At 39.4% G+C, this 18726-nt stretch overlaps 3 protein-coding genes across 4 annotated transcripts; 1 reads left to right on the top strand and 2 right to left on the bottom strand.

Moving 5' to 3' along the window:
- Positions 1 to 112: 112 nt before the first annotated feature.
- On the bottom strand, positions 113 to 6721 carry LOC131461879 (excitatory amino acid transporter 1-like). The gene is made up of 10 exons (XM_058632935.1): positions 6445 to 6721; positions 5937 to 6074; positions 5077 to 5284; positions 4946 to 4988; positions 4814 to 4871; positions 4540 to 4726; positions 2833 to 3066; positions 2561 to 2755; positions 1529 to 1663; positions 113 to 1168 (listed from the first exon to the last, which is right to left on the bottom strand). The coding sequence occupies exons 1-10, from the start codon at positions 6623 to 6625 to the stop codon at positions 1033 to 1035; spliced, it is 1515 nt and encodes a 504-aa protein (XP_058488918.1). The 5' UTR covers positions 6626 to 6721; the 3' UTR covers positions 113 to 1032.
- A 2112-nt stretch (positions 6722 to 8833) lies between these two features.
- Positions 8834 to 11758, top strand: cib3 (calcium and integrin binding family member 3). Of its 2 annotated transcripts, XM_058632937.1 has the most exons (6): positions 8834 to 8884; positions 9659 to 9693; positions 9988 to 10099; positions 11150 to 11297; positions 11385 to 11580; positions 11737 to 11758. In XM_058632937.1, exons 1-6 carry the CDS (start codon positions 8834 to 8836, stop codon positions 11756 to 11758), a joined length of 564 nt encoding a protein of 187 aa, XP_058488920.1. The 2 variants fall into 2 exon arrangements, with proteins under 2 accessions (XP_058488920.1, XP_058488921.1); XM_058632938.1 differs by lacking the exons at positions 9659 to 9693; positions 9988 to 10099.
- Positions 11759 to 12246: 488 nt separating this feature from the next.
- LOC131461895 (ras-related protein Rab-8A-like) lies at positions 12247 to 17706 on the bottom strand. The gene is made up of 8 exons (XM_058632936.1): positions 17529 to 17706; positions 16919 to 16979; positions 16528 to 16588; positions 15982 to 16059; positions 15791 to 15880; positions 15603 to 15668; positions 15158 to 15208; positions 12247 to 15044 (listed from the first exon to the last, which is right to left on the bottom strand). Exons 1-8 carry the CDS (start codon positions 17650 to 17652, stop codon positions 14955 to 14957), a joined length of 621 nt encoding a protein of 206 aa, XP_058488919.1. The 5' UTR covers positions 17653 to 17706; the 3' UTR covers positions 12247 to 14954.
- Between the last annotated feature and the right edge of the window lie 1020 nt (positions 17707 to 18726).

Raw genomic sequence — 18726 nt, 5'->3', positions numbered from 1 at the left:
TGGACAGGTGTCTGTCCAAGATGAGTGGTAAAACAAAATTAACCGCAATTAGACAGACAGACAGACGACTTTATTGATCCCTTTGGGAGGTTCCCTCGGGGAAATTAACATCAACACAGCACTGTTAAGATGAGTCACACTTTACAGGAGACTGGAAAGAGAAACACACCAGGTACCAAACACCAATTATAATGTCAAAAAATGTCATATTGGAAGAAACATTTTCAACAGTTAAATTGCACCTATACTACTTAAAAAAGATAATCACTGACCACTGCCTCTGCACCCAGGGAGCAATGGTGGACTGGGTGTTTCTCAGGGTTACCGCAGTCATTCAGACCCATCCTGGGATTTGTACCCTGTTGAGTTAACTGTGAGGAACATTGCTCTTTTCCTTTCTTTAGTTTTATGATTGATTTAGTTTGAAATGGCAAAGTTTTCTTTTTTTAGAAGTAGGGTTGTGTGTGTGATAAGGATGGTCGGTTAAATGCAGAGGTCAAATCCACTATCACTAATTGTTGTGCAAAGAAAACTAATGCTAATCCTGCACTGAGTATCTTTTGAAATTTCTAACATATTAGGTCAGATGGTACTGAGTTTTTAAGGCTATTACTAACTTTGCTCTTTTCATTCATTCATTCATTCACTATCCACTGCTTTATCCTGCGCATGAGGGTTGTTGGGGGACCCAGCAGACACAGGGTGAAAGGCAGGGTCACACCCGTGGGAGGAAACAGGAGAACCCACGGGGAGAACATGCAAACTCCACATAGAAAGGCCCTCAGTCGAACCAGGATTCAAATCGGCAACCTTCTTGCTGTGAGGCAACAGTGCTAACCACTAGTGCCCTCAATTCAACTTCTTTAACTTGAATCTTTGTGTCAGGGTTAAGCATATGCACATTCTTTGGCGTATAAATGACTAAATATTGGTGTAGAATTTGTACAGTGGTATATAGTTCTAATGTTTCTACTATTGGAACCATGCATTCTACTCGACAGAGTGTGGTCACATGTTTGTACTGTGACCCAGTCAAAAGTTGTTGGTGTTGTCATCAAGCATCAGTTCCTCCGTGGAAGAACTCTGCAGCTCATGTCTGGAGAGATGTTGCACGACGCCCACACCGATGCCGTCACTCATCACGTTGGTGATTGTCCTCAGACGATCCCTGTCCACAGTCACAGGAGGGTTAGAGGTCACACAATCGTCAACGTGGGTTTTCCATTATACATGCTCTACTCGACTTGACTCACGAATCGCCGGCTTTCCGCAGGGCTGTCACCAAATACACCAGACTAATGCACATTTCGGGATTTTTAAGCATTTTAAACTGATCTGATAGCAGCAGGTACCACGTACTATCCCGATTGGTAAAGCAAAAAACAAACAAACAAGTAGAATGGAGTCGAGTCGAGTCGAGTGGAGTAGTGCTAGAACTGTATAATGGAAAAGTGCCATTTGTGGATCCCAAACTAACAAAATCTGTACAGTAGTTCACCAATATGCTGACGTAAGCACACACACTTACAGGATCCAGTCTACTGTGATGATTAATGAAATGCCTTCCAGTGGCAGTCCAGCTGATGACAGCACCATCGCCATGGCTATGAGGGCTCCCTGTGGAATACCTGTCACCCCCATAGCTGCAACTGCGGCAGTTATTCTGCAATTACATCATTAAAAAGAGACAATAATCATAATCTCCATATAAAGCCAAAATATCACAATATCATGGAATATCAAGGTCCAGTGTGTAGTAATTAGTGACGTCTAATTGTTGTCAATTAGCCCCTCCCTTTCTCAAGCATGTCAGGGAAGTATGTTTTTCTTTCTTTTGTTTATGTACTAGACTTCTATCTCATAATGCACACACACACACACACACATTCTGGTTTGTTTGACCTTTCAGGCTGCCGTAGAAACATGGCACCACATGATAGCAGCTGATGAAAAGTCAGTCAGTCAGTCAGTCATCATCTACCGCTTTATCCTCCACCAGAGGGTCGCGGGGGGTGCTGTGCCAATCTCAGCTACATCGGGCGATAGGCGGGGTACACCCTGGACAGTTCGCCAGTCCATCGCAGGGCCACACACAGATAGAGACAAACAACCATTCACTCTCACACTCACTCCTATGGTCAATTTGGAGTGTCCAATTTACCTATCCCCACATTGCATGTTTTTGGACTGTGGGAGGAAGCCGGAGAACCCGGAGAGAACCCACGCACACACGGGGAGAACATGCAAACTCCATGCAGAAAGGCCCTTGTTCCAACCGGGGCTCGAACCCGGGTCTTCTCGCTGCAAGGCGAGAGTGCTAACCACTACACCACCGTGAGGCCCCTGATGAAAAGTACTTAACTTAATAAAAGGCTCATTCTAAAGTGCACTTTTATGATACACCATTAGCTAAATGAATGTTTATTCATTTACAATGATCATGTTTATGGTAAATGGTGGTAAAGCATATAACACAGAGCGGCTCTGACTGGTGAACTTAATTCAAAGTTCAATTCCTCAAATATGAAAGTCTAAAGTCAAAGATAAAACTCAAACATACGCAATGATGACGATTTGGCCAGAGCTGAGTTCAATATTATGAACCTGTGCTATGAAAATGGCAGCGATGGTCTCATAGAGTGCAGTTCCATCCATGGTCAGAACTGCACCTAATGGCACCATGAAGCGTGTTACCCTTTTGTCCAATTTAAGTTTATTCTCCAGACAGTGCAAAGTAATGGGAAGAGTAGCAGAACTGTGAAAGAACAAATATACAGTTTAATATACACTCAATATCAATCAAGTCAGCATCCAAACTCAGTAGTCGCTCACCTGGATGATGTCCCGAAGGCAGTGGTGATAGCGTCGAGGAGACCTGCTATGAACTTGAAGGGATTCTTACGTGTGACGATGAAATAGATGAGAGGCATGAGGACCAATGATTGGATTACCAGGCCTGTGATGACAGTGACAACAAACAGGCCAAGTTGGCGTCCCATATCACCTAAGTCTCTCAACTTTAAAATCTGTCCCCCGATCAAGAAGATGATCCCTACTGGGGAGTACCTGCAGGAGAATAGTTCACAGACAACCTACGATAAGATAAGATTTCAATAACTCAACATGTATTTTTCTGCATTTATTATTTTTAAGGGTTCCCAGCCAGCATCTCTATGTGGGCCCCATAAGGGTTATATTTGGGGCTGACAGAGCCAAACTGATGGGGTCCCATCCATGTTTGCCCACACAGGCTTCCCACGTGGGGCCCATGTTACTGAAACTATATGGGGCCCACATGGACATGCTGGCTGAGTTGTTGTTATAGGTCTTACTTGGCAGCCTATGGCTGAATGAAAGGGAATTGTGTTTGTAACTGAAGGGTCCCCAGTTCAAATCCCGGGACAGGTGGCTGGGGTGCTCCTGAGCAAGGTACCTAACCTCCATTGCTCCTAACTTTTGGTCATTATGTGGACTATTGCATCAATTCTCAAAGCGTGTCATCGTGACCAAAAATTGGATTTAAGCAGTTAATTCTGCAAGACACTATACTACGTATTGTTATTTATCTTTTTTATTTTAGACAACATTGATTTTTGTCATTTACCAATTATTTTACCAAAGAAAAGAAATCTCTATGGATGATGATGGTGAAGAAGAGGGTCAGTCCAGAGTAAGGATGGACTGATATCACTTCGTTGTTTTGGATATAGATATCACAATCTTACATGTTTTTTATTAGGATTTTCTTTGAATAATTACAGTGTCAAGGGCAACATAAAAAAGGAATAATTTTCTCAGAGTTCTTATTGTCCAGTGGTTTTGGTGATGTCGTCTTCTTGGCTTCTATAATCAGTCCACTTTTCCTGTTTTTCATTAAATAGCATCTCTTGTAATCTCAATGTACTGTATGTCAGTTTTTCTATTACAAATATCTCATCCACAATACACAGCCACTGCCCTTCAGTCAGACGTTCTGTTCTATACCATAATCTCGTAATTGCCCTTTGCTTGCCGTTAGTAGTATTGTGAGAAGATACTAGTGTGTAGTATGTTATGTTAGTATGTCTTATCCCAGTATCCTGTAATCTTTCAGAAAGACCAAAATACATGTGTGGTCTAAGATATCACAATCTTAAGAATCTTAATACCAATATCAGTCAGATTTATGACGTTTTTAGGAATGAGCTGTTTGAGCTTGTCACCCATCGCTATAACTGCCATTTTAAATGTGACGCTCAATTATTCTGATTCCAAAGACAAAATGAGTGAACCTGTGCTTAGTGATGCATTTTTGCGATGTTTAGAGTTTATGGTTTTCTCCGTTTTCATTTTCCAATATCTGATCCAGTGATTTTGACCAACATTGGACTGGTATCGCATCAGCTCATCCCGTCACAAATAAATGTATAATTGCAAATCAGAGCGAGTGTGTTAGAGTCTATATTTGTTTTCTTCAATCCTGTCATATTGGTCCTATGTACAGTAAATGTCAAACTTTAAAAATGACCAAATTATTTAAAAACAAAAAAAAAAGCTTACCAAATGATTGCGTTGACAAGATTTATGATGGCTTTATTGAGGCAGTTGAAAAAGTCCTTTAGAGGTTTCCCCTCATCACCCATTAGACTCAGGGTGATGCCAAATGCAATGGAGAAGAACACTACACCCATAATATTCATCCCATCTGTGCTGCCTTCCTTTGGGGTTGGCATTGATATTGAGTCATCTGAAGGGGTTCAAGTGATGTTGTTACAAGTCAAAACAGCAATCGTTCATTTCAAATGAAAAAGACAAACAGTCTGATTGAACTCACTTCTTTCAGTTGTGTTGATGACACCTGAGGTGTGATTTTCAGAATAAACCGTTTTATACTAAGTAAAAGACAGAGAAAATGTTGAATGCTGACCAGTAATTTAAAAACAAACACATCATGACCGTAGCTCACCATTTTGAAACAGGATTCCACCAGATTTGGAGGAAACATATTTCTGCAACGATGAAAGAGATCACATCATAAATCATGGATTTATATTTAAACAACAGTGACATTAGGGAATGTTTTTTCCTCATACACACCTGACGAGATCAAGAAGGACATCCAAAGTCTGCGTCCCCCTCGATTCACCACCAGAGGCCTCTGTCGTGCTCGCAGGTGATTTCCCTGGCCTGATACTAAGAACCAGGAGGACGGCAGTTGCCAGAGCCAGAAGCATGGATGTCACATAATAGCACATAGAATATAGACCCATTTTTCCGTACGTCTCCTTGTCCACAGATGCTATGCCTGAAACGAATAGTGTGATGTATAAAGTAACATATCACTATCAACGTCAGTGCATGTATTACCACACAATCCTGCAATAAATCCCTCTTTGATTGTTGTAGGCATTAATCAGGATTCTACTCTGGACCTTTAAGAAATAAAGAATGTATTTGTGTTTTATAATTGCTCTTTGTGCTCAGGTCTCTCTTGAAAAAGAGAACCTGAGTGAATGTTAAGATTAAACGAAATAAAATTAAATAACATCACTGAAAATCTGGGGTCATACGTAGAAAGTTGCGGCGCCAGCCCAAGCCTTTGAATTTCACCACATCAGAGTAGCTGGTGCTTGATTATTATTGATACAAATGTAACACTATAAATTGCATTAATTATTTACATCAAACCAATGTCACTCTTGTTTTTGTTTTTTTTAACCTTAGAGGGCAGTAACATCACACAAGTTTCTGAGTATTCATTTGCACTTTTCATATTCATATTCATATGAACTGAACTTGAATTACGAGTCAACCAGATTAATTCAACAAGATCAACAATATTTAGATATGTAGAATCATTTAAAATTATTTAAATATTGAATCATTTTTTTCCCACACACGACTGAGGCCCCTGGTGATCAGGTGCTTATTTTGCTTTTGCCTTGTTGGGATCTGACCTGCGACCAGACTGGAGGTGATGAGAGGAAGTATCATCATGGTTAACATCCTCAGTAGCAGCTCTCCAGGAAAGTTGAAGTATTGTATCTGAGTGGCTGTCATGTGAACGGCGTGCAGAGCAAAACCCAGGATGAGACCTAGAGGAAATACAAACATTGGTAAGAAAATGACAAGTACATCAAGTACAGTATGAAGACAAGGCTCATAAAGACTGACCTTATGAAGTACATGTATTTTATGTTTAAATTAAGTCATATCTCTGGACAGCTGCTCACAAAATATTTCATTTTAAAAGAAAATAAAACAGTTGACACACTCCAAAGTTGACTTATACAGTATTGTCCACAAATAATTGTCCTCAATGACTTTATCATGAGCCCTCTGTGATTGACAGAATAGGTTTTTAAGTAATATTTCTATCTGTGTACTCTTTGTAAAAGTATCAAGATCAAAAATAAACACTGAGCTTAAAAGAAAACTGACATGAGTTGAAAAGTGGACGCTTACCCAGGACAATTCCAGCCACTGTGAGAAGAAAAAAAGCATTTCTCCACAAAAAGCCTTTGACATCACTTTTGCTCCACGATAAACAAGTCAAACGCGAGTGTTTCTCCTCTGACGGATCGAGGCATGTCTGAAAATCCTCCACACCAGACTTATCTTTACTCATCTTAAGGCACAGCGGCATCTCTCTGTCCGTCTCTCCTATATTAGCAGCACAAGAAAGGACAAGGAGGAAATACAAGAAATGTTCCAAATAGTAATGAAGACCTGGGTACTTCTGTGTATTTCTATGTCTTTAAAAAACCTGAATTCCAAACCAGAATTCTTTGTTTAACTTAATTTTTGTTCCAGTTCTTCCACTGGACCAAAAAGTTATTCCCCCCCCCCCCCCCACACACACACACACCCACTGGCTGTTTGATTTACTTCATCAAATAAGTTCAAGTCTCAGTCTTGATAATTTTCTTTGTTGAGCCAGAGATCTTGGAATTTGCATTTTCCAGACATGTTATTTGCTCTCTCTCTCTCTCTTGCTTAACCCTAAGAGCACTGAGCATTGCGGCTGCTAAAGAGAGGCCATAAGAAAATAAATATAAATATAAAGTGTCTTATATCCTTTTTTCAACCTAGACAATCTGATAAAAAGAATGATTTTGACCAACTATATAAACTTACCTGAGCAAAAAGTTCTCAAAATGTTTAAGTACTCAAAATCTTTATATGTCACGGTTCAAAGTTCGCTTGGCTTGTTTTTATGAACAAAAATGAAGAAAAAACGGTCCATTTTGTGACTTCTGCACAATTATTGCTACTTTATATCACTACTTGATATGAAATTAGTCACAACATTGACTCAACAACTCATAGGAGGACGTAAAAAACGAAATATGTGATTCAGAACTGTCCTGACTAAACCTATAACTTAATGCAACTGTGATATATCTGATTAAATACAATTTATTCTATAAATAAAACCCCAAAAGCTCCTACAATTAGAAGGCAACTGAAGACAGTGGACAGAAAATTCAGTTCAGTCTGTTGAGTGGAAATATGTTAGAAGGAAGGGAGCGGGTGCAGTAACAATATGGTCATAATATTGTTTATAGGGAGGTAATATTATGGTATACCATGTTATTTCTACTGTCATTTCCAGCTTGGTAATAACAGTGGTAATAAGGCTATAATATTACAGTAAAACCATGTTATTTACAAAGTAATATCCAGACAATAGTAATGATCACCAGTGTAATATTGTCATATGAATTAACAAGCTGTTACTTTGTGGTTATTATCGAAATGAGATGGTTTTACCAGAATATTAATTTTCCGTTATGATACTATTATCATATTGTTACTGTAGTGTAGTGAAAAGTGTTTATAAAAGTATTAATAATACAGGTAATAAAAACTGCACATTGTATGAATGTCCTTCAAATGGTTCTTTGATAAGAGAAAAAGGGGGAAAAGATAAGGGCAAATAAACTCTTAAAGGACTGGTGTGTTTAAGTGAAATGAATTTCATTTGGCAGAAATGGAAGTAAATAATTCAATAATTCTGATGTTGTTACAAGTGTCGATTGCTGATTATATGACTAACTGTTGCTTATCATCAGACCAGAATAAGTATTTAATATTTATATCAGGAGCCTGGAGAAAGATACTGAGCTTCTCCAACTCACTTGGAATTACAGGAAGAGTGAGTTGAGGGATATTCAGCTGCAACATGCAACTTGACCAGTAAATGGCACTAGATTTGACACATTGTTCTTGTATTATTATCTAACTGTTTCTATACAAATGCACCTTGAGTTGCAGCAACCCTTTAAAAACACTGAAGTCACTGACTGTGCTGTGCTCGGTCTTCCCTAACATTTATCCTTAACTAAACAGACTGAGCTAAAGGTGAAAGACAGGCATGTGAAGGCAATAATGCACTTGTTATACGGCAGTGAGCGTATGTAGTGCCTGACCTAGAACTAGATGAAAAAGTATACTTCATTATTGCAATGACTAAGTTCTCTGCTATAAAAACTCAACTTTTCTCCCAACGATAACTCCGTTTACTTGCTCGGAAGCCATGACTCTAAAGAGTGTAACCTGAGCACTGACCGAGGCGTTGGCCTTGGAGTGGCACTAAAGGGGGTTGATACCACTTGGCATGATGCTGAAGGACAGCCCGTGCTCATTGTCAAAGGGGCTGCTATTCACAATGGAGAAAACGAGAAAATGTTGCCATTATAATGGGGACCAAATGGCCCAGTGGCAGCCCGACACCTGATCTCCTCTTTGGCTCTGGTCTCCCTTTGTCCCAGTATTTCATATCTGACATCCACACACCCCCGTGTTGAAGCAGCAGCCATGGACCTGAAGCTTGACGTTGGCATGCTCAGACATGGGGAATAAGCAGACCATCTTCACGACACAGCAGCTGGAGGCCTATCAGGTTTGTGTTTGTTTGTTTCCTTTGCTCAAGACTCTGAAAACAAGGTTCTTTTTCTCCAGCTGCAAAGAGCAAGGAAACCTGTCCGGCCTTGTAGGTCACATTTAGTTTGTTTAGTTTAGTTTAGTTTGTTGATTTTGTATCTTCTTTGTTAAAGCTTGTCTTTACGTGCATTACAGTTGTTTAAAATGTTGCCAATGTTATTTGGACTGCATATCAAGCCCTTTGTGGAAGGTAACTTAGGAGCCTGTTCTAAAAGTAGACGTATATTCATTTCACAGTTTTCAAGATTTTAAATATCTGATGATCCACCCAGATTAACTCTGCCTTGGCTATGAGTAATGTCCTTTGACTCTACATATTGCATTCAACTGTAAGTTTTGCTTTCACTTCATTTCTGAAAAGTGAACATGCAGTCTATAGCTTACATTAGAGCAGAGGTCTTCAATAGAGGGTCCACGACCCCTGAGGAGTCAGCGATGGTACTGTAGGGGGTTCATTTAGAGATAGATTAGACAATTATTTATATTTTTAAAACAATTTTCCCCCTTTTTTTATGTTGAAAATAAAAACAGCAAATTGAATAGCTTGTGTGCATGAATATCATATATATATATATATATATATATATATATATATAGTAGGGGGTCTGTGCTCCATCAGTTTGGGATCCTTGGCCTGTAAAAAGTTGCAGACTCGTGTATTATTAAACACTGAGGAGAATGTATGTCCTCGTGTCCTCTGCACCTTGCTGCACTGATCTCTTTGCATTTGCAGGACTGTACTTACTTCACCAGAAAGGAAATTCTCAGGTGAGCATACTGTGCTAAATCATATTCATTGCGGGTGTAACACACCCGACACAGCTGAATTTAGTTCTGTACGGCACAATACTACTCTGTAACTCTAAACTACTGTATCAGCAGACCTGTCTTGCTGTGGGGCGGCCTATTGAGAACTCATGGGAACTCTTTCAGAACTTTATCTGATTGATTGATTTGTCCAAACTCAACAGTGCTGAGGGGGGAGGGGACTTCACTACTAACTATAACTTTATGATATCTGGTAATTGAATATTGAAGGTCAATTTCTGAAACCTTTCCCAGACTCTTCTACCGCTATCGGGATTTGGCACCGCAGCTTGTTCCTCTTGACTACACCAGCCACCCAGATGTGAAGTTACCATACGAGCTGATTGGCAGCATGCCGGAGCTGAAGGTAGAGCCACTGGTCCACGCACACCCTGCAGACCCGCGCTCCCCCTGTGCTCCCAATCCATAATTAATAGCCAACTAATCGACAGAATTCTTTGAGAGGTTATACTGTATGTTACTTGACTCCTTTAAACTGGAAGAATGCAGGCGGGTCCCTGAGGACACTCTTTTTGGAGAAGGGTCAATGAAGGGGCTCTTTACACAGTGACATAGAGGTGAAGCAGGTGTGTTTAACACACAGGTCACTGACATGTCCCGAGAAAGGGAGAGTGGCTCTGTCATTCACTCTCATTCTATGAGGGGTTTTTGGCAGTTTATCACAAGGAGAAAAACAAACTGAAAAAAACAGAACAAAATGATGTTCAGTATCAGTATCACTCAGATACTAGATATCAAAATCTCTGGATATCAGTTAAAGTAAGACATTAAGCCATTACTATGTTTAAACGTATGCAGAGGCCATAAGAAAGTACAATGTCTTATATCCTTTAACCTAGACAATCTGATAAAAAAAAATAAACCAACTATATGAACAAAAAGTACTCAAAATGTTTAAAATCCGATTGAATTTGTGAAATTTGGAAATATGTCACAGTTCAACATTCACTTGGCTTGTTTTTATGAACACATTTTTTTTAATTATTGATACTTTATATCACTACGAAAAATGTGATGTAAAATTAATGCTAACTTTGACTCAACAACACATAATAAGACGTAAAAAGCGCATTTTTTAAAGCGTGAATATGTGACCCATAAACACCCCCCCCCCCCCCCCCCCAGAATGTCCATATAAGTTAGGATTTGTGTATTATTCCCTAATATAAGATATAAATACTAATATAAGAAGAAATAGTAAGGAGATGAGTGTCACTTAATAAAAAGACTATCAAACCAGTATCCATATTGGTAGATACTCAAGACGGTGATGTCTGATTGGTATCAGACATGAGAAAGTGGTATGGGGTCATCACTAGTTATGCTGTGAGATGAAAAAACTGGAGGGACAGGAAGTCACGTGCTACCTGTCCTCTGTGTCCCCCCCTCTCGCTAGGATAACCCGTTTCGCCAGAGGATCGCCGAGGTTTTCTCTGAGGACGGAGAAGGAAACATGACACTGGACGACTTCTTGGACATGTTCTCGGTCCTGAGTGAGATGGCCCCGCGTGACCTCAAGGCCTACTACGCTTTCAAAATCTACGGTGAAATCAAACATCTGAAGACATGTCACATTATTTCATTCAGTCAAATATCAAGGAATTACCATTTACATCCTCCTCCTCTTAAAGATTTCAACAATGACGACTTCATTTGCAAGTCAGACCTGGAGAAGACGCTGAACAAGCTGACTCGAAACGAGCTGACGGAGGACGAGACGAGGATGGTGTGTGAGAAGGTGATCGATGAGGCAGACCTGGACAATGACGGACGTCTGTCCCTGGAGGACTTCCAGCACATGATTGTCCGAGCCCCAGACTTCCTGAGGTAAGTTAACCATGGAGTAAAATAATACCAATAACAACAAAAATGTACGCACTGCAGCTTTAAGTATAAATGAGTGTCATCTAATGTCTTTTTCATGTTTTATTTTGGACTTTTAAAGTGGGAAAATAAAATTGGAACGTCTTTTTCTGTTCACAGCACCTTTCACATAAGGATATAGGGGGAAAAATTACCACGCACTGTACATTTTGTATTCTCAATCCACATGGACTCATGATGCTGATGCTTTTTACATCTCATTTGCTCTTATTTTCTTAAAAAAAAGAAAGAAAAAAAAGTGACCTGAAAGAAGCTTTTACAGTTCACCCAGAGCAACAAATACAAAAACCATGACTCATCTTATCGTTAACATTTAGTATCACTGCAAAACAACAGTTCTTAGCTTTTAATTGTGAAGCTGCAGAAACACCAGTCGAGGTGTGACAGCACAGCTGTCGTCAGGCGGTCCATCAAGATAAGGCTCATTAGTTGTGATCAACAGATTTGCTTGATATGCTGAGGGCTTCAGTTACACCACAACAAACAACATATGCCAGAATATTCCCATGGGTCACTGCAGGACGATAAAAGGCAGCCATTTGTCATGAAATCAGCTGTCCCTCCACTCTGGGAGTCAATGTAGTGGCAGCCAGTCAATAAACTCACAGATCTTTATCATCTTCTTTTATTAAATCAAAAGTACACATATCTACAAAACTGTAGATACATTCTCATATGCATTTAGAAAGTACAGTACAATTTAAGTAGACCTCTTTTTTTTTCACTGTGATATTTACAATGTTCTTTTTCCAACAAATGTTTTTTCTTTTTCTCTTTTTTTTTCTAAAATGTATTGTATTATTCTCCCTGTGTACTTTTACTTCACAATGTATGGAATGAAAATACGTCTGTAAAAAAAAAAAGGGGGTGTTCCGTGTATTTGGACATGTGACAGGATAATTAAGAGAAGGATATGATTTAAAGACAAGGAAGCTTGATTTAGGGCTGACGATGATACAGCTACAGAGTGTCGTGACAGTCTGGCTCCCTGGTTGTGTTCATGACTTAAAGCTACAGTATCACTCACGAGACACTACATTTTGAACTTGCACATTGTTCCTACTTTCCATCTCCCATCCTGCGGAATTTCACTCGCATTCACGTTAACAAGGTCCCACAAACACGGCATATCCTGCTTTTCTTTTTCTTTTTTGGCTCAGTGAATTGGAAGAAAGAAAATTGTTTTTAAAAAAGCACACACACATTCAACTGTACAAGTCAACAAGTATGTCTGAAACGTACATGACACAAATATGCACAGGTCCAAGATTCACGATGCATAGCTCACCTATGACACAACTAAGTTAAGACAAATGGTCATGGTCGTCACGAGGTCTCAAGATGATTTGATATTTAAAAAGGTGCAGGCAAGCAAAAGACAGACCCCCCCTCCCCTCCCCGTTGCTTGATAATGTGCATATAAGAGCTTGATTTTTCAGACTAACAACAAAACTGAGGAACAGTTGAAACAGATCGATTTAATGGTGACATTAAATACGAGACGAGGGGATATGTTCCGTATCACTCGTTCACTGTGGCTGCTGGTCTCAATGAAATACTGGTTCATACTGGAGTTTATCTCTGATGCAAACTGTGCCTCTGGTGCCACCTAGCTGTTCAAATACAAGACCACAGCCAAACAGACACACAATAAAAATGTACAATAATGTTAATACCACAGGACGAACAGGACTTTCACCTTGGGTCAAGCCGGTTTTTATGTAAGCCAAACTATAGCTTGGTTTAACAGTGGCATTGAAAAAGAAGATTATTATATTAATCTAGCTGTTAAGGTAGTTTAGGGGGATGTTTTTCAGTGAACTTAATACCAGGACAGTGGATCGCACTATTTTTTAGGTGCAATAAAGTTTCTGAATTATTCCCATGATATTACCAAGACTCCTGCAATCTGAACTTTCTTTTTTATTTTTTTATACTAAGTGTAACTTAGTATAACTAAGTGTATTGCTGTATTGCAAACGATCACTCGCCACAGACTACACACAAAACACAAATTACCTGTTAAAGTGCAAGGAGAGCTGCTTAGAAAGCAAAAGGGAAGGGCTGATTATAATCGCTGATCAAATAACCAGAGACGTCATTAAGCTCGAGGCCAACAGAGCTGCAACACAACCTTTATGCAAATCAAATAATATAAGGCAAACTGTCTTTTTTTTTCTCCAAAGAATCAACAGCGGAAAAAGAAAGCTCCACTTTCTCAAATGTAACAATAATGCACTGCTTTTCTTTGCCTTCTGCAACAGTAAAATAATGTATTGTTTCAACCCTAATCATTTAAGTGGGACTTGTGCTTAACGGTGACAGATTAGACAAATTATACAGCAAACCTTTTTTCCTAGATGCATGTTCTCAGAAAAGTGCATGCAGTTTAATCTACACAGTCAACAGGTTTGGGTATTGAACATCAATACTTTTGTGGTACTGGCCAAACTTTGAACTGGGTATTGAGCTTTTATGGTATTGACTGATTATCAAACTTCAGCTGTATCCCTTAATATTGAGAGATGTGATGCTATTCGATATAAAATGTCAGTACTTAAGGAGTAAACTTCAGGAAGTTACGACCAGATTACGAAGCTCACTCCCTGAAGGAGAAGAAGATGGAAATTAACACGTGGGTGTGTCTGTGCTGTTTTTTTACAGCTTCTGCAGAGAGGCTTTTCCTTTTTTGGTGGCATCAACTGACCAAAAACGAGTGCAGGCAATTAAAAAAAAGAGTAGATGTTAAACAGAAAGCCCATCACATAAACACTTTCCTCAGTGATGACTGCATAAGTGGTTCTTTTGTGGCGAAATTCTAAGAAATATTGTGCAGCTTTGTTTCAAACCAATCAGTCTCTGAAGGAGATTTGTCGCATAAAAAGGGGAAAAGCCACTAATAAAAATAGATATTAATATTACATTTGTACTTATAATCCCTAAACTTGGCAAAAATTATATGATTTCTCAATCTTGGTTGTGCTACGGGTTGTATGAAAGAGACTAACATGAAAAGTAAGAACGTGTCTCTGTGTGATATGGAACATCTGGACAATGCTCCAAGGTCAAGTCGCCCACCATTCAAGTGGCCCAACTCATGAAGAGAACAAAATGGAAGAGATGCACCAGAGGAAGCTTTCAGAAGAGGAAGAGAGGAAGTCCTTCACTCACTGGGAGTAGAATGGTTTGTCTGGACTGACTGGTAGGACAGGCCATGGTCTGGGTAGAAAGGTTTGGGAAGGGGGAGGAAGTGCTGAAAGCAAGCACAGTCCATTTATGTCCAGCCAGCTGGCAGCCAGTGTGGAAGGCCTTGGTGCTCAGAGTACGCTGCAGCGAAAGAAGCTGGTCTTTTTCTGAGGCTCAGAGATCTTGACTCCATGACTGCTCCCCTGTGGCGCATTTCCCTCCTGCAGCAAAACAACAAACAGACATTTCACTGCTTTGTCTTGTACAACAGTCATTCAGTGGCTGGAATTCAAGAAACATGTATTTTTTCCCACATTGTCAAACTTCATCTTACCAACTTTGTGTCCATTTTTGATTTGATGTCTCTGGCGAGGGTCAAAAATGCCTGTGAAAAAAAAAGATTCACATTTGTGAGGCATCTATTTAGCATCTTAAGCTGTGTTTCCACCGAGTGGAACAGTTTGGTTCGTGTTTTTGCATTTCCATTCGGAATAGTACCGAAATAATATTCTTTTGCACCCTTCCCTTGGGGTACCAAAGTAAAATGCTAAGGTACAGTCACGGTAGAGCTAAACCGGCTGCTGTATGTCCTCCACTGTTGTTTGTTGTGTTCAGTGTCGTCATCCATTGTCCTGCCTATCAAGTAAAGGAACTGGTCTGAGTTGACATGCAAGCCTGACCCAGGGCTTTACCATTCCAAACTATACTGTACCGTACCAAACTCAACTGTGCCATGGTGGAAACACAGCATTAGAAATGAGTGCATAATCATTACTTACATTTTCAACATTGATGTTGGCCTTTGCACTCGTCTCCATGAACTTGATTCCATACTCTAAGGCAAGCTGAAAGAAAAAGGGACTTACAAAACTGATTTTATTGTATTTTTTTTTTTTTTACGTTATACCAGCATCTATGACTCAATATTACCCTCAAAAAACATCCTTCTTAACTTCAACAAACTCACCTTCTCCCCTCTGTCTTTGGAAACCTGCCGCTTGTCGTTGATGTCACACTTGTTGCCAAGGACCATCTTCTCCACGTCAGATGAGGCATGCTTGATAAAATAAAAAAAATATAATTACCAAACACCAAATTACATGGAGCTAATATGATAAATGTACCAAGTACGTCGATGACATTATATTTGTTAATTACCTCCTCTATGTTTCTTATCCAGTTCTTGATATTTTCAAATGACTTCTCATTGGTGATGTCATAGACAAGCATTATGCCCTGTTAAAGAGAGTACATCAAAAGTAATTGAGGTTGATAAAGCTTAACAACCATGGGTTCCTGTGGAAAGTGAATTCATGTCATGTAGCACTGGGCAAAAGTAAGTAAGAATAATGATTCAGCATATTTCAGGTTCAGATGTTAATGCACTTCACTACACATTTGTTGAACAATAAGTTTGATAACCCTGCATTTATGTTAATATTCTGTACAAACACTGAGAAAATGCAGAATATTGCATGATCTGAAACCTTAGTTTTAAACGCAACTTTTTTTAATCATTCAAATTTGGCAAGGTGGTTAGTAACACATTTTCCTGTGGGGTAATGACAAAAGAAGAGATAATTGTATTCCTTTATGGTGACATTAAAAACATTTGTCCTGGTCAAAGACACGTTAAACCCCAAGTTAATACAGGTTTTTTTGACCAGTGGGATAATAATAATATCAGTCCATGAAGACACCCACCATTGCTCCTCTGTAGTAAGCTGTTGTAATTGTTCGGAAACGCTCCTGTCCAGCTGTATCCCTGGAAAACCAAAATAACGGATGTCAGCAACAAAGAATAGCTTAAAGGTCAATATCTGGACACATACTGGCGGGGGATCTCTGGACACATATGACAAAACAACTAATACAAGTCCTCTGCAACAATATGATTAACTATTGACACATGAAATGTTGAACTAGTTAGAGGAATGTGAGCCATATACGTGTGATACTACACTACAACCGTAAATTATGACTTTCAAGCTAAATAAACTCCTCAGGAAATGAGCCTTGGGTGGATTCAATGTCTACAGTAACACTTACACAGCACTGCCATCTTGTCACAGGCAGTGCTAAGATTTAAACTCACCATATCTGCAACTTTATCTTCTTGCCGTCAAGCTCTATTGTCCGAATCTTGAAATCGATGCCTGCAGGGAAGAAGGAGAATCGTGCAAGTCATACGTAAAGCTCGCTCACTAGCGTATGTCAACGCTAGTTGACGCAATAATAACACATAAGTAACACGAATAAGCTGAACCGGGTACTCGGCTTCTTGTCATTGTAATAATATGTGCATACAAATATAATGACGGTTTTATAAAGCTTTAAAAAACAGATATGTCGCGACATATAGCAGCCTTTCCGGTGTGCGCCAGGATGTAAACGGGGCCTAGTAGTTGACGTCAGAGCTAGTGCTAGCTTGCTGAGAGCCAACCGGCATGAACACAAATATCTAAACTCAGCAGACGTTAACACAATAAAAACACACCGACACCAGTGTTTACTAATATACCCACCGCGTTAACTGGACTGTTACATTTATAACACAGAATGTTAAGATAATAACGCTTTCTTTGAGAACCTAACGACAAAGAGAAACTACTTTCATTCCAGCAAGTAGACGGAGCCTTTGGGGTAGACGAGTGTAAACAGACACAGAGACACAGAGACACAGTTTAAATTGAGCAGAATCTCACCGATAGTTGAGATAAACGTGGAATTGAAGGCGTCTTCTGAAAACCTGAACAAGACACAGGTTTTCCCGACACCAGAATCACCGATTAACAGTAATTTAAACAAATAATCGTACGTCTTCGCCATACTTGGTATTATTGCGGAAATCCCGCCCGGCGAAGCACTGATGTGATCAGTAGAAATGACGCCCTCTGCTGGCGCGGAATCCAACTTCGTTTATCACTAACTAACTAACTAACTAGACAGACAGACAGACAGACAGATAGATAGAATATATAATATAAATTAAGATTTTACATACACACATTTAAAAATACACTCCAAAGCCATAACAAGAACGGGAATAAAACATCATATTACAGTATAAAATATGAACACGTACATCCAATCTGGATGTATGTGTGTGCAGTTAGTAAAGGGGCGTGACCTTGTACTAGTTAGCACAAGGATAGTACAAAGTAAAATCTTTTCATTTTATCATGATTTTATGCTGTTTTAGTCTTGTACATTTCAACTTTTACAATTTTAAATCCTACATATATTTACTTTAAGTCACTACAATGTCATAGAGTTATACGTCTTTTATTCAAGTACTTTTTCATTACTTCCAAAACAGATAATGTTTTCAAAATTGAATATTTTCATACAAACGTCTTCTGGGTTGGTTTTTTTGTGCAGAAATCTGACTTTACATCGTTGCCATGGCAACACCGTATATACAGATACAATTATTATTTATTTTATTATTTTTACTTTTAAGTAATAGTTCAGTTAGATCAACATTTCGACATCCACACTCCATACCAGATGGTGGCGGTAATGCACCAAATTTGCCAACCGCCACAAAACCTCAGAGAAGAAGAAGAAGAAGACGCATATAAAGGAGACTGATTGATTGGATCTGATTGATCGGTGACACCACACACCTGCTCGTCTTCACACAGGTGTTTTTCCTCCTCCTCTTCCTCTTCTTATTTAATCTTACTCCAACCAAAAGTTCCGTGATGTCACTTTGAAGAGAAGCTGCACGAGCCGTGGAAGGAAAAAAAAAAAGACGCGAAAAAAGTGTCGCTGCTTAACTAGTGAAACTGTTCCGGGAGGAGGGAACTTGTGGCGGTAATGCACCAACAACCGCCATAAAACCTCAAAAGACAACGAGGAAGTTTAAAAATAGAAGAGGAAAAAGAAGAAAACTACCGC

This window comes from Solea solea, chromosome 1 (genome assembly GCF_958295425.1).
Source record: "Solea solea chromosome 1, fSolSol10.1, whole genome shotgun sequence".
Lineage (NCBI taxonomy): Eukaryota > Metazoa > Chordata > Actinopteri > Pleuronectiformes > Soleidae > Solea > Solea solea.
This window is presented reverse-complemented; position numbering and strand designations above follow the sequence as displayed.